Source organism: Aptenodytes forsteri, unplaced genomic scaffold (assembly GCF_000699145.1).
Source record: "Aptenodytes forsteri isolate BGI_AS27 unplaced genomic scaffold, ASM69914v1 Scaffold193, whole genome shotgun sequence".
Lineage (NCBI taxonomy): Eukaryota > Metazoa > Chordata > Aves > Sphenisciformes > Spheniscidae > Aptenodytes > Aptenodytes forsteri.
Window position 1 is genome coordinate 1,449,919 of NW_008795405.1, and position 16,540 is coordinate 1,466,458.

The 16,540-nt window shown below is 39.5% G+C and overlaps 1 protein-coding gene across 1 annotated transcript in view; it reads left to right on the top strand.

Moving 5' to 3' along the window:
- Positions 1-15,988, top strand: part of LIN52 (lin-52 DREAM MuvB core complex component) — a gene marked incomplete at its 5' end in the record, with an annotated part of 51,576 nt that extends 35,588 nt beyond the window's left edge. The window contains one exon of the mRNA XM_009280700.1: positions 12,916-15,988. Coding sequence (XP_009278975.1) covers positions 12,916-12,971 — 56 coding nt within the window. The remainder of the gene's footprint in view (positions 1-12,915) is intronic.
- Positions 15,989-16,540: the final 552 nt, after the last annotated feature.

The following is a 16,540-nucleotide window of genomic DNA, read 5'->3' on the forward strand; positions in this document are numbered from 1 at the left end:
TTTTTTTTTTTTTTTTTTTTTTTTTTTAAACTAAATACTTAGCAGCTATTGAAAAGGAATCAGGCAATTAAATGGATGATGAGAACATTTCTAGTTACAGCAGAATAAAATATAAAATGAAGTAGGAAATATCAACTGCTTCAGGATATAAAACAAGCACTTAGGAAGAGGAGGAGTCTTTCAGAGGCAATTATTCCATATGTCTTCATAATGGGGTTCCTTGCTTTTTTTTCTGTGATGTTTCTGATATTGGGTGCAGTCAGACAGGATACCTGACTGGGTAGATCACTGATCTGCCCTGCTCTGTCAATTCCTGTGTTCATTTATGTTTTTTATGACTACAGACCTGACAGATTCTTGTTTAATAGGAAATAACATTTCTACAATATACTGTATTACTCTTTTTTTAGCGACTAGTCTTAGATCCTATCTATTGATAGGATTTTATATACAAGATTTTAGTCAGTGATATAGAATGTAAATTCAGAGCATGCTCTGAGTGACATCTCTAGAGAGAACATTATTATTAAACCTTTTTGAGGGTGTCCCCGGTGGCAGCTCCATAGAGCAGGTGGCCTGCATGGCACAAGCACACAGGGAGTCAGGAGTCTGTGTCTTATCAGAGCATATAATCTAAAAATCACTCAGCCTATTTCTCTCTCCTGGGGAGATGACGATGATGACACAGGACTCTTATGCTAAAAACTAATTGTTAACCTGCAGAAGACGTCATTCAACACAAATCCCAACAGAAAAGGGCTGGGTAATGGATGTTTCTGGGTAGCAGGCCAAGCTGTCATTCAGTTCTCAACAGATAGTTCTCTGGGTTGCCTCAAGATTTTCATGCCTAGTACCTGGCTTACTTGAAAATAGAGAGCATATTAATTTAAAAAAAAGCTTACAATTTCTGTTTACTAATGTGTGCATGTAAAACTTGGAGGAGAAAACCGTTCCTCCCCTGTCTCAGGGCACAAAGTGCACTGACTCTTGACTATGGTGCTCAGGTTTCCTGGAACAATAAGCAAAGCAGTGGCTGGGTGGAGGGTTAGAGGCTAGGAAACAGTGTTCAACAGGAATATAGCAGGTGGGTAATATTTGGGAAAGGAATGTAGGATTGCATATACATCTGTTGATAGAAGCATGTCCAGTAGATTGAGGGAGGTCATTGTCCACCTCTACTCAGCAGTCATTAGACTGCATCTGCAATGCCACATCCAGTGGTGTCCTCCATGCCCCAGCATGAGGAAGACATTGGTAAATTGGAGTGAGTTCAGCGGAGGGCCACCAAGATGATCGGGGGCTGGAGCACTTGCTCTGTGAACAGAGACTGCGGGAATGGGGCTTGTTGAGCATGGAGAAGAGGTGACTTCACAGGGACCTGATAGTTGCCTGCTAGTACCTGCGAAGATGTTACTGAGAAGATGGAGTCAGGCTCTGCACAGGGCTGCATGGTGGAATGACAAGAGACAACAGTCATAGATTGAAGCAAGAAGGTTTCTGACTGGATTCATGAGAAAACTTTTTCAGTGTGGAGCAGTCAAATATTGGAAGGATTGCCAAGAGAGGTTGTGCAGTCTCCATCCATGGATGTTTTTAAGACTTGACTGGCTAAAAGCCCTGAGCAGCCTGTTTGTTCTGAACAGAAGGTTGACTGGAGACCTGCCAAGCTCCTTTCAAACCTGAATGATTCTCTGATTCTGTACAATTTTCCTCATATGATATTGTACTGTATACCTTATCATTTGATCTGTTCTCTTCTTGTAGATGACATTTTCTTCACTCATCACTTTTTCCTTATATCCTCTTTTTACTTATACCTCTTCTACTCCGCTGTACCTTTCTACCTCCGAGTATGTCTGATAGTCCCATTGTCACTGGATCATGGAGTCTTCTGGGTTCTTCTGGCTTCCAAAGTTTCTTCAATGCCACTCAACTCTCAGAGCAATCTCACCAGTCGCTAAATCTATGGAGACTCCTCATGGCCATCATCACCTTCTGCTTTTCTTTCTGAGCTGTCTTGTCGATGGTTGCCTTCTGCTTTACTGCAGTGCTTCTGTTCTTGGTTTCGAGTAATGGATGAAGAACACTAGTCTGCTCATTAAAAGATAGCTATGGCACTGTATTCAGCTTTCATGAGAAGAAAGTAATGGTAGACATGGCCTCAGATCAGCAGTATGCATGGACTGGGCATAAACATGAAGAGATTTTTGGAAGCAAAAGAGTACCAAAGCTTACTGGGCTGCTTTCAGTGCACCTTCTGGAGTGAAAAATAATGTTGTTTTATTTGTTTTGGCTTGGTTTTTTAGGAATGACAGTTGACTAGCATGCTTTATTTCTGGATTTCAAGAAACTGGAGTTTCTTCTGGCCACTACTCTCAGGAGATACCTGCAAACTCCGATGCCTCTGTATTTCTTGTTTTTGAATCATGTCTTTAAGCTTTTTTCCAAAACCCATGAGTACTAGAAATGTGAAGGTGTTTATGAAAAATGTTCTCAGATTTCTTCATGGGTCTGGGAGGGTTTATTTTTGGGTGCATCTTTTACATCTGCTTTTACAACTGGGCCTCACCTAGTTGCCTTTGAGCTCATTAACAGCTAAACTGTAATAATTGTAGCAGAGACTGCATTGTTTATATTTTAATATCTATTCCAAACAGCCCTGAGTGGTATTACAATTTTGTTATCAAGTAGGTCAGATTAAAACTGGTGATAGTTTCTCTGAATAACAACAATTTTCCTGTAATTTTTAACTCCTCCAAATATACTTTTTTTTCTCTATTCATTTGAACTTGATTCTAGTAGCATTTGGATGCTGTAAAAACTGTAACATTTCTAAATCAGTGCATTTCCTCAGATGTCTTGTGACCAACTTGGAGTTGATAAAGATGGTTTTGAATTTCCTGAACCCTCTTCTGAATTTTCAAATATTCCTCAGCTCAGGGTATTGTTGCCAGGAGAAAGGGGATTGTGGCGGGCAGAGCGCATGAAACTAGTCAGTAGTATAACTGAAAAAGCTGGACTAAAGCAAGCAGTGAATATACTGGGAAGGATGTGGATAGGGATAAGGGCAGTCATTGAAGAAAGTGCCTTTGGTTCATGTGGAGGAAAGAATAAAATGATGGAGGCGTTTATGAAGGTTTTCTTCTGCAGACTGCATATTGCTGCTCTTTCATAATTCTGGTTTAACTAAGGTTGAGACTTTGGCCTTGGAACACTGAGATTTCAATCATTTACTTGTAGTTGCTCATACAGACTTTTTACTTGGATTTTTTGAAATTACAGAAGTCCTCTATGTAATTTCATGTGTTGTATCATTGTACTAATGGCAAAAGGAATCTTATTTTACTTCATGTGTAAATCAAATAATATCGTTCAGTCATAAAAAGCATGAATCTTCTTTTCTTAGAGACCTTCAATATCGATAATTCATTGTCATGTCAAAGGCTGCAGTCATCTGCATGGAAAAATGTTTCAATAAGGAATCTTGGGATTAGAAAACATTTTAAAAATTTAGTCTGCTTTTTAAAGTAAAGACATACCTCTGGACAAATAAATACAGACTACCATAGTATAAGCTTCTTTCATCCAGATATGTCTTCCATGAAGCTTGTTGACAGAAGTTAAATTTAAAAATTCAGTTCTGCTTCACAGCTCAAGCCATTAGCTAACCTACTGACAGGGGCTTGTTTCTGCCTTTTGGAGGTCAAGGAAGCCGTACCGTTCTTGAACCAGAGCTGCAAGCCTCGCCGTAAACACACCTTGATGTCTTCTGATTGGATTTGTGTGCCCTGGCTTGCATAACCATACAGCTTGCATCCCAACATTATTAGCCAAAAGGAGTATAGGGACTTACATAATCATTACACGATTATTTTTCAGTAACTGTACTGTAAATATGTAATTCTCCCTACTCCTAATAACTCTTAATCCCTTTGTTCCTATTGGCTCCTGGGCTCAGATTTTGCCATGGCCTGCGTGCCCCAGCCACTGATAAGACTTGAAAAAATTGTTACTTTCAAGGTTCACCTGCTTTGCTCCCAACTGGTAAATACCCGCTCCCCAGCGTAGGCAGGGGTACCACATCATGGTGGACTGTTTTGTGGGAGCTTGGGCAGCACTTCTGCCTGTGTGCCTTCTGAGAAGGGTCTGTTCACCTCCAGAAAACTTTCATACCTGGCTGTGTGCATATATTCAGTGCAGACCCCTCCGCCTAACTTCATCATGTGTTTTATGCTCAAGAGTTCTTGAGCAAACAGTTTTGATCTCATTTCTCCACGTTGCTCAATAAAGAAGAGTCCTCTTTGAGATACTGTGGTGAGAAAACCTAAATCATCAAGAACTCTTGGTCGTCCGCAGGGGTTGGGAAGCCAGGAAGAGATTATTTTCCTTTTGGTACAAGCAGGCAGGAAAAAAAACCTTTCGAGTGCCTCTTGTTAAAACATGCCACGTTTCTATCCCACTGTTTGCCTCCAACATCTGTGAGTCATGGTGGTCAAAGCTCTCTGAAGCTGTAGCTTTTCCAATAATAAGTTATGCTAGTGAAGTCCCTTTCAGGTATACTTGAAAATATCCTCAACTTTGATATAAAATTGCCTTTCATACTGCTTTTAATATTAGAAGCATAACTTGAATTTCTTTCTTTAAGCCTTATAAAATACTTGGACATCGTTTTTCTGTGTTTAATTAGCTTCATGAGTCAGCGCCTGGTCTTGGGTCTTGACATTTTTGGCGTGTGAAATTTTTTTGTGTATTTGACCTTGGCTTTATTCCAGAATAAATATTTTAAGCTGCTAGTTGTGTGTGGTTTTTTTGTCTTCAGTCTGAGACTAGGGGGCAGACATAAGCAGCACTGAGAGAAGTGAACTGTATAAACCACAATTAGAATTGCAGTGCACAGGTGTCTGAAGATCTTATACAATTGCCAAGCTATTTGTTTCTCAAATGAGAGGGGCTTTGGGAGTGTATTTTGGAGAATAAAGGGAGCAGAAGGCCTTCCTTTTGGATGTTAGGGTTGTGGTTTTGGTTGTTGGTTTTTTGTTTGGTTTTTTTTTAAATCCTAGTTTAAATTCTTCCAGACTTGATACATTTGATATCTTTACAGAACCAGCATAATGAATGGTTGAAAGTGATCTACTGCGGCTGGTGATGGAATTTATAACTGCCTTCAGATAGGAATCAGCATTTAAGAATAAAAATTTCTTGCATGCTAGCTTTTCTTTGAGCATCAAGTTAGGTCTTGTGGTTTAAAAATCTGAATGCCAATGTTCAAAGTAAGATGACTTGTAATGATATTAAAGGAGAATGGCTTTAGTTTCAGGGTTATGGGTGAGTTCTGTTGCAGATACTTGAGGATCTTTTTGGGAAGGTAGGCATCTTAAATCTCTATGGTAGTCATATACAAAGTATTATTGCAATGAAAAAATAGTGAAGTGAATAAACAGCAGATCACAGTACAAGACACTCGATGCACCTAGAGTCCCAGTGTTCACTGTATTTTGCAATTTAATGCACAATAAATTTTTAGTTCTGTATTTCTGTATGCTACACTGTGCCAGATCTGTATTCTTGGGATGTGAGGTTCCATTAAAAAATAAATAATAATCACAGCCCCCGCTCCCCCCACATACACTCATTTTCTATAATATGGTAATGATATCACCGTAGCAGTAATTACGGGTCATCTTCATTTCTTTCATCTCTGCCGGTTCTGATGGCTTCATTCCTTTGACGGAGAAGATTTGGCTCTGGGTGCTGTGATTATTTTGTTAAGCATTATTCGAATAGACAGGAGTGAGAGAAATTAATCAATCCAAATGCAATTAGCATCATGTTTAACCCAGTGATGGACGTCTCAAGGTGAAACAGCCAGGGGAGTTTCAGACATTATTATTCAATCCAGTGGCTCTTATCTAAATTATAATCAAGAGAGGTTTTTATTGGCCTCGCAGAGAGAAGATGTAACTCTTTCCCTGCTTTGGGGGTCAAAGGGATCAGGTCTTTGGCCCCACAGGATGTTGGCCGCAGGCAGCTTCTAGAAGTGGGAGGTACTGTAAGAGTTTCCTTTAATATGAGGGTCACTCAGGGCAAGATATCTGTACATCCTAATATCCGTGACCTGGAACATACGTTTAGTAGCTCCCTGGGCATTGGCAGGGGGTGTCATTGCCCCTTGCTTCGAGTGTTTTCATTGACTGGCTTTGCCCATCTGTATGTGAATGAATACTGTTTGTAGTTTTTGCATTCGAAGCTCTGTGAACATCATTGTTTGCAACGAAGTGCAAACAGAATGGTGCTGCCTTGCAAGGTAGGGAGATCTGATTAGGAGAACAGGGTGAATTATTGTGCAGAGAAGGAATCAAATTTTTTTAAGAGCTGATATAATTTTAGTATTTATTGATAGCAACAATAACATTTTTGAGGATATCTTAATCTGCAGCAGATCTGTTATCACCATTCTGGATAATCCTGCATGATCTCTGAGATCTCTTATCAGGTATATGATAAAACACCGCTCCCGTGGGTGGAGAAAAATGAGGTGGAAAGAGGTCACATGAGGATTTCATGATTTCAGGAAAGCATTAGGTATTTGATTCCAATTCTTAAGGCTCTAGCTAACACTCACTAAAATGGTTTAACTTTCAGTGGTTTAAAACTTTATCGGTCTCAGCTATTTACCACTTCTCTGTCAGAGATGACTGTTTTCATAGCACACTGGGAGGAGCGGTCCATGTGCCTCACCTGCTCTGGTTCACAGCCTGGTTTTTTGCAAGCCCCCACCTTCTTTGGCATTTCAAAACAAGTCATGCCAGACTGTGAACTACAGCTGAAGTAAGGGCAGATTCTGCTGTCTCATTCACCAAGGGAAAGACGGTGATGTTTTGTACCAAGGGTGGTGTTAATATTTTAAAATGCTGCAGCAAGACTTGACAGAGCTCATCTTTCAGAGCCTGAATTCTAGCACGGTTGCTGACTCCTTTAGTATACATCTGTACATCACTCCTTACTGAGGCTGTGACCCCATCTGTAAGATGGGAATTAAATCACTGTATGTCTCAAGAATATTGTGGAGCTTGATAAACTTTGCAAGTGCTTTGATATTGATTATTGAAAGATGCCACGGTAATGCAAGCTTATTCCACCTGGAGGTTTATGCTGATTCTGTCGTCTTACCTGAAAAATGTGTTTTAGGCAAGCTAGATGATTATGCTGGTCTTCAGTGTAAAAGTAACAGTTCCTGAAGCACAGGTCTGAGTATCTGCATGTGCAAGTTCTACCTTCATTAAAGGCGACTGACATTGCTTTTGCTAACCACTGCTCTCCTGAGATGGCAGTTCCAGCTCTTTATGAAATTGGGCTTGGTGTAGCATTCACTGATAAGTATTTGTCAAAGGCCCACAGTCATCAAGTAGCAGTTCAGTTGACAATTACGTTAAGGAAGTACGCAGTTAGCAGAGTAATTGGAGCTCTTTTTATGAAGGAACAGGAACGAGCTGGTGCCAGCAGGCATCCAGGTGGTGGTAGGATTTTGGGGGTCTGGTCTCGAGATAGAAAGTGGTCCATACAGAGCTCGCTCTCTGATAGAAGTTCAGATTATGTTGGCTGGGTAATAATATTCTGTTGGTCTGAAATAAATCTCTTTTTGCTTTAAGGGCTATTTAGTAATAATGTCAATCTTAAATATTTCTGCTGGTTTTAGATTGCCTTTTTGCCTTCACTCCCCCACACCCCTGTGCCTGATTTTTTTTATTTCCCTTCCAAACGCAATACTAGTTGAGCCCAGCCAAAAGATGTGGCTTTGCCATTGGCTTTCACAAGTTCAGTCAAGCAAGACTCCCACCGTTACTCACAGGCAGATTCCTCTAGGCCTTTTTTATGTCCTACCAACTAGGAAAAAGAATGGTTGTGTCTTCTTATCCTAACATTGTGTCTCAGGACAAAAGAAATCATTTCTGATGCAACAGACCCTTGTGATAGAGGGGTTAAAAACCAGAGGAGTGTTCTGCCATCTCTCTGCAATTCATGTTCTTTGCCCTGAACTGGTGATTTGCACTGATAGTTCTTCAGAAATAAACCCTTTTAGTTTTGTTTTCTGTATAGTCCTAAGACACAGCAGTAGTTTGAGAGTGCATGATTAGTACTTTAAAGGAATCCTTCCATGTTGAAAAACAAGTTCTTTAGTTACCGTAAATAGAACTGAATGGGAGGAATAACTGATAAGCTAACAAAGTATGACAGTGCCTAAAATAACCTTTTTGTAGTCAAGAATGTAGCATTCAAAGTGTGATACTACAAGATATTTAAGGGCTAAAAACATGTTCTGTTCACAGGGCATTAATTGTATTTCCAGTTCTTTTTAGAGGCAAGACCTTTAGATTTCAACATGGCTACGTTTTCAGGTCAGAGGAGGAGCACAGTCAAATTTGTCCCATAAGTTGTACCTCTGGGGGAGAGGCAGAGAAGTGCTTCTTTGACGGGTGACTTCATTTTAAAATATCTGTGATTTGAAGATGCTCACAGGCTTTGTTTTGAGATTTTTAGATAAGCCCAGAAGTAGTAAGCAGTGGAAGGTATAATGAATATGATAAATGTGTGATAAATACAGTTTGTCAAATATAGCTTTTACATAGACTTTATCACCAAGTTGCGCTTTTGCATTTAAGTGTATGTTATGTTAAAAAATTGTGTACATATGTGTGTTGCTTAGGGATTCTCCTGGGTGAAAGTTGCTTATGTAAGTGTAAATCACTGTTTTCGTTGCTGATTTTATAGCAGTAAATCCTTCCATTATTTTCTGGCTATCCAGACCTTATGACACAGTATGTTCTGTGCTGTCATATGTGTGAGAAGGCTTTTTACGGGGAGAAATCAGGCTGGACCCCAATCTCCAGTGCAGTGTTTTTTTCTAATTAAATCGTCACCGGAAGGAATATCCGGAACAGCAGTTTTCATTTTCAATCGAGGACAAAACATTATGAGTCTTTGTCATTTGATTAAAAGTTACTTAACCTTTAAATTGCTACAGATGTAAAGATAGCTCTGAGTTTCCAACGTAATCGCCTCCAAGTTAAAATCAGGAAAATCTTTGTGTAATGAAACCCATATGTCATAGTGAAAGGATGCAAAGCACTGGCAGAGTGGGCTGCTCTAGCAGGAGATTCTGCACCCGATCTTGTTAACCAGAACTGCTTTTGGTAATCCCTCATCTCCTCACTTGTAGGAAATCAATCTGTACTACTGAATCTTTTCAACCAGCAACCACAAAATTTACTGCGGAGAGGCAGTTTGGGGACAATTGTAGTAGAAAAGGAGCCCCAGGCAAGAAGGCTAAATGCGGGATTGAGGGATTGAAGTTCTAAGGAGGAGATTATATTAAACCTTATTCTGCTCCCCTATCAAGTAGAAATCTCCCCTTCTCCTTTCAGCCCCAGCCTTTCCTACCCAATACCTGTTCTTGAGATCTGCTTGGCAGATCTTGCCAGGCAGCAAACTTAATTCGTACAGTACAGCATTCTCTATTAATTATAATAGCCTGATACCAGTTTTCAATACATTTCTCTGAAAGAGTCTATTCAAGCACTCAACTTCCATTGTAACCACTGCTGATAACATCTTCAAGTGTTTTTTCTATGGTCTTCAGTATTCTTCCTCCTCCCTAGTAGGTGAGATTAATTTGTATCCAAGCTATTGCGATCGTATCCATTGTTGATTTTTCTATTGTAGTAGGTGCACAGCGTAGGCAGGGTTGTAAATCGTGACTTGACATGGAGATTCATGTTTCTGTTTCATGCTGCACAGCCTCTGTAGTGTCTGTTTGCTGGTACAATGAAACCTGCACTGAAGCCTTCTCTTCACTTGAAGTCCGTGGTTTAAGCAACCATTTTAAAGAAAAAATCCCTAAGGTTTTCACTGCAGTTTTGTCCAACCTTTTAATTAAAAAATCCGCCTCTATCTACTACGCCACTGGCTTCTGCTGGTCCCTTGGGTAGTTGTTTAAGGCAGGTTTTACCGTCTCTCTTAGACTGCAATCATATTTAGAATGTGGGTGATGGTTTCTTCATTCACAAGCTCTTCCCTCACTCGAGCAAGCTCCGAAAGGCCCCATTGGAAATGATATTCCCATTATTAAGAATTCATTTATCAGAAGCAATACTGAGCAGAGGAGTCGGTTAAATATTAGAGGCTTTTCTGTGCAAAACCCAGGCTCAAATCATACTCCAGTGCAGATTAAAGAGGAACAAAGGGGAAGGAATAGCCAAGACGTTTGAACGCAGTACCATGTAATATGTATTTGGCCTGTGTTTACCAGGAATACATTGAACTGTGGTTCTTGGGCAGATAAGAGAAGCAGCTGAAGCAGAGAAAACAAGATTGTTAATGTTTGTGGAAACTTGCCCTTAGTTTGGCTGTGATTTTTTCTGTGATACGAGGATGTTATTTCCTGGCCGTTTTCATACATATATGAAGATGTAAGGTCCTTTCTTTCAGTTTGGCATCATATCTTTAAAAATAAAGCCCCGGTGCAAGCCTGAGTATGTGAGGAAAAGAGGAATACAGAATAGCAGAAGGCTGTCTCCTGCTCCTAATGGGATTTTGTAGCAGCATGTGCGAGTTTGTTTCAGAAGTCAGAAATGAACAGATGTTGGTATAAATTACCTCTGTGTCTGATGTCTTGCAAATTAAAAGCGCGGTTGGCATCACTAAACAATTTCACCAGGTTGGGGGGGGGAGCGGGCGGTGATTATTGTAGCAGGTCGGTAAGAATCTTTAAGCTGCAGCAGAACAGGATAGCAAGGATAAAGGAATGAAGAATAAAATGAGAGGTCTGTGAATTAATCAGAAATGTTAACATCTCCGATGACAAGTGAACAGGAGGGCACGTGCTCTGGAGCAACCCCCAACCCACAGTAATTTCACTCAGCGCACAGAAGGAGTCTATGCTCTCTGCCTGATTTATTGGGTGCAGCCCTCTTTGGGGGAACAGAATTGTCATGCATTCGTATATCTCCTATATGGGACTTGTACTCCGGAAAACTTTCCACTCTATCAACTACAGTTTGGCTTTGTGCTTTCTCCGTTAAGAGTGTTTTAAAACCATGCACTATTGATGGTGCAAGGCAGGGAGGTGTCAAAGAACTGGTGCTGAAAATCTATTCCTAGCTGAAATTTTTGAAAACTTGCATTTTTATTTAATCATATTCTTTGTGCATAACAACTTAGTTCCTGACAAAATAACAATCCACTCTGCCCTTCTTCAGCGCCTTCTATCCATGTGTCACTTCAGCAGCACTTAAAAGATAGAAGCTATCTTGCGGATGGGGAAGTAGAGGTACAAATGAGTACTTTTGTGGTAGTTCACGCTGTGAATCAGAAGCAGAGTTGGGAATGGATCCCAGATGATATAACTCACAGCTGGAGGCATGAACCAAGTGAATAATGCAGTGAGCTGCTTGAATCTGCAGCCAGGCTGAAGCATGTTCCACTCACGGCAGTGGACTTTGCAGCCTATGAATATCAATATGTACCAGACAGTTCATAATACCACTAATTGTTTTACAGGCACCTTGTTGATGACAGTATCTTGTGGTACAATTTTGGGTAGACAAATTAGAATGTAATAATTTAAAGAAGAGGCTTTAAGGCATAAATTCTAACCTTTAGGTAAAGAATAACAAAATGTCTTTACCTGAGGGTGCGTATTGAGTATTTTAAGCTGAACATTTTTATTACATTTTAGTTCTGTTCTAACAGGTAATCAGTAATGTCAAACCCAACATCAGCAACAAACCCACCTCCGGTTTTTATGCTAATTGTCATTTCTGTTGTTCCTCTCAGTAGAGAGGTCAGGAGTTAAATGGATAAAACAGCAAATGAATTCCCATCTCCTTCCAGAGTCTCTCTAGGCTAGGTGTGGGAAACATACACGCTTTCATCAATCCTGTGAATAAAAACCTCCATGTTTTGATGCCTGTCAGTCCAGCACAAAGCTTACACCTTTATTTAAAAGAAATGAAGGGAAGCACTGGTGAGAAGATTGTCTTTCTGCAGAACTCAGTTGCTAATCGTGTTGTCTTTGATGCATTGTATTGTTATTACAAGACAAAGATAGTATTAGGGCTGTTCTGCCAGCTTGTGATCTTATGGGCTCACAAGTCAGAAATGTCTCGTGCAGAAAAGTGGCTGTGTAAACCCTGCTGTAATACAGCTACCAGAGATTGATGGTGCCAAGAGTGAGAGAGAGACATATAAACCTTGCCTTGCTGTATTAAACATCGAAGGACTGACAATGCAGAGAGAGAGAGAAGACCAAAGCTCTATAAACTTTACTTTATTACACCATCCATAGATGAACTGCATTGAAGGAATATAAACCCCATTATATTACAGCATCCAGGGACTGACACTGCTGAGAGAGAGAAAATGCTGTCTAATTTCTGTTGAAGATCATAGCATCCAGGGACCAATAATCCTGAAATGGGAAAGAGAGAGTTCCATAATCTCTGACGGATTATAACATCCAGGAACAATTGCTCTGAGATAGAGTGATGGAGATCTGGATTACACCATTCAGAGATGGATAGTACAGAGAAAAGGAGATGCTGCGAGAGCATAACGCAGTAGGAATAGAAAGCGTAGATTGTATGTAATGAGACAGCCTGTGGGAATTATTGCTGAGTTTAGAAGATTCCAGGCCCTGCCTGCATTTCTAGGATGTCAGGAATTTGAGCTGGAATGCAGTTTTATTTATTTTCCACTTTAATAAGTAAATAAATAAAATAATCCTTAGTCACTATTGGTATAAGCACAAATCTAAATGAATTTCTTATCCTATGGTTAAAATCTGTAAATGATACAATTGTTTGGATTTCTTGGCTTTTTAAACAATATTAATCTCTTTTTCCTCCCTTGTGATTTCAGCTAGAGAAATGACTCGAGGGAAATTCCTGAACATCCTAGAGAAACCCAAAAAGTAGCTGCCACATCTGGAGTTTGGACAAAAATACCCAACTAGATCATTTTACGTACTGTGGATCCAGATGAACCCCAGAACTTCTAAGAAGTACAAAGCTCTTGCTCCAGACCTTCAGAAGCAAACATCTCTTTTTGCTTCCACAGCTCTTCTCTTTACGGGGAGATGTGTATTGCATACACAGGTCACAAGGACTGCAGTTGGTTGCATTGGAATTCGGACTTCGTCTGACCATAAGATGTCCAACAGGAGGACTCGGCCCTGACATGCTGTGGCAAAGTTACCTGTTTTAATCAGCTATTCAAAGCGAACAGCCAGAGTGTCCTTATTCAGTTGCTCTCAGTGGCAGCACCTGTTTGAAGTACACAGCAGATCTGACGCTGGCCAGTGCGCATCATGAGGCATTGACCCTTTTGTGTGTCTTTTGTCTTAGATGCATTGATTTCCTATGTGCCGCTTCTGTGCTGAAAGATTTGAGCAGAGTTTGGGGTGCGGATTGACCGATAGCACTGGTTCAGCAGGAGCATATGCTTTTAGTGTAGAAGTTGAGTGCAGTCTGTGCGTTAGATTCCAGTTACTCACTGCCTTCAGAGAAGCATGTCTGGTACTCCAAGGAGGACCTCCAGACCTTCGGTGTACCGGGAGCTTCATCTCGCTGCTAAATGGTTCTCTAGTGAAATCAAGACTGACAGACCATAGGGAGTAAGAGGTGTTACTGTATCATGAAGGAAAATATCCCTACAGAAACTTCGGCCAGTACACAAAGAAACAGCTTTGTCAGTCCACTGCAGTTCTCGGCTTCTTACAGAGCTAGAAACTGAAGAAAGTTATGAAAGTTGAAAGGTGGTAATATTTTCAGTTAGTGCTCCAAGAAGGGGCAACAGGATTGTTAGCCACATTGCAAGGCTAGTCTGCTTATACAAAATCTTAACACTTCTAAAAATAACATTTTGTGGTATTTTTAATTACTTACAAAACAGGAACCTCAAAATTTTCTTCCCCTACAAACCTACAATTTTTAAAACAGGATTTTCTGTGACCTGGTCTCTTTCAGCACACAGTTTTGGGCTTTATTCATCTTATAGTTTAATGTATTTTACTTCTGTTAATGCACTTCTGCATGTTCACCCCTGAGAAGAGGTAAGGAGCGTGTTCAGACTTTTTATTTTATTTAAGAGGAAAATTTTTTTCATTTCATCCTCTTTCCTTTTCCTAGAAAAAAACATTTTAAGCATTAGTAAATATGTTCTTTCTAGGTTACAACATAATATTGAAACATTGGATGAAGAGCAGGGTTTTTTCTCCATTTAGAAATGTTATTTTTAGCATGCAAGCTTTTCAAAACTTGTCATTTCCCAGGCTGCAGTCACATGTGAGAGGAGAAATGACTTGGAAATAGGCTGTCCTTAGAGCATTGCATTTTTTTGTCTTTGCAGATAGTAGACTCTTTTCAGGTGCATGTGCAATAAAAAGGAGGAGATTTTTTTTAATCAAATAGACTTCTCTGAATTTTTACGAAAATGCTGGTGGCCTTTCGGCTTTTAGTCTGTGATCTTGGTTATTACCTGTCAGAACTAAGCGCATTTTGGACAGCTCCTGTTAACTAAGTTTAAGCAGTTAAAACCCACATCCCGGAAAGACCCCTGCACAAATAGTGAGTATTTGGGAATGTCAGGAGTCTGATTTTAAACTTAACGGATTTATTTCTGTACTTCACAGTTTATGCAGGGCTGAGCTTAACAGGAACGCCATCCCTTGAGAACACAAGAGTTAAGACAGATGAATGTGAAGAGAAGTTAAAAGTGATAATTCAGAGATGGAGAAAAAACCTGCTGGTGCAAACTGATGTTGATGTAGCTTAAGTATCGAATTATACATTTTGAATGCAATTTTAAGTTTGTACACTATATACATAATATATATACACATATATGACATAATGGGATACTTTGTCTGTATCACCAGTATGAGCTTGTGCATTTTATAGAGGTTTGTTGATCCAATACATTAAGAAACTGAGATCTGAAAGGAGGAGGAATATAGGAGAAGATATGAAAGCCCAGCATGGAAGTAAATGTATATTTTCTGATACGTTCAGTAAGGAATTTCAAACTGTAGGTAGTTTTTAGTAACATACATATGTTTTAAAAAAAAAAAGACCACAAAAAGCCTTTTACCATATGCAGTACTTATCTTCTGTAGGGCAGCCAGTAACGTATGCTTTAGAATTGTGGTATTTATTGGCTTTGTACTTGTCATCTGTAGAGATGAGTCAGTGATATGGTTTTTTTATTGGTAATATTTATATGTATTTTTGTGTGTTAGCCAGAGAATTGTAATCTGTCTGTTACTGCTTTGTGGTTTGATAATAAACAAATGCAAAGCTCAGAGATTCATCTGGGTTTCCAAAATAGCCCTCTGAGATGCAAAAGCTTTTGCTTAGCCACCTAGGCAATACTCTTCCTCAGGCTTTTCTTCACACTTCTGCATGCCACCACCTCAGGGTTTGGCCTGTGGATGCTCCATTCCCATCAGTAAATAAATATTTGGCAATATTCAAATGGTACTAAGGGTTTTCATACCCTTTTGAATCCTATTTTTTTCCTTCGGTGATGTCCTTCCTGACATCCCTGCAGTATCTGTCTATACAAGAAAATCTGGGTGACTTCTTGTGGCTGATAACCTTCTGTATTTTGAAACAAAAAAAAAAGGTTTGATAAATTAAATGATGGGAATGAAGAGTATAAGAAGATCAAGATTTGGTAATATTAATCAAGCTAATGCATTGCTTTATAAAGTGTTTTCATGTGTTGATATGTTAAATGTTACTGTGAGGTTCTTGGAAATAAACCCAATATGTATTTAGTTCCTTTTAAATGCCAGTGTTACATATATTCAGTTGTAAAGGCTATTCACTTCAGTCTTGGAGTATCAAATGCTTTGCTGCTTAATCCAACTGAGAAGAAATTCTTGTTTGTTACATTAATCATTATCAAAATAAAAGTCTAGTTGCACTGGCAATTGAAAAGCGTAATATTCCATTTAACTCAGTGTTTAGCCATTACGAAATTAACAATTTTGGAATAATCCTATAACCACAGTTCTCAACTTTGCTTTTTATTTCCCTCAACAAGTCACCTAGAAATAACAGATTAGTGAAAACTGACTAATCCAACTCGGAGGTAATGTTTGAACCTTATTCTGGTTTATCTTACTGATTTTTATGTTACATAAAAATGTAAGGTGCTATTACAAGTCAAATCACAAGCCCATCTTATCCGTAATCTTCTCTCTGACTATAAACAGTTGTAGACTCATAGGGAAGGATATAAACAAAAGACTTACACAGAGTGATTTTGCTTTAGGGTAACTTACCCAGCATCCATCAACCTGTTTTAGTTGAATCTGGTCCACAGTAGGCCCTACCCTCCATAAATTTGTCTTAGTCCTAATTTGTCTGTACTTCTGTCCTCTAAAATGCCGCTGGACAGCGAGTTCCATAATTCAGTTATACAAAGAAAAGTTTAAAAAAAAAAGGGGGGGGGGGGGGGGGGGGAATTTTTTTTTTTGGAC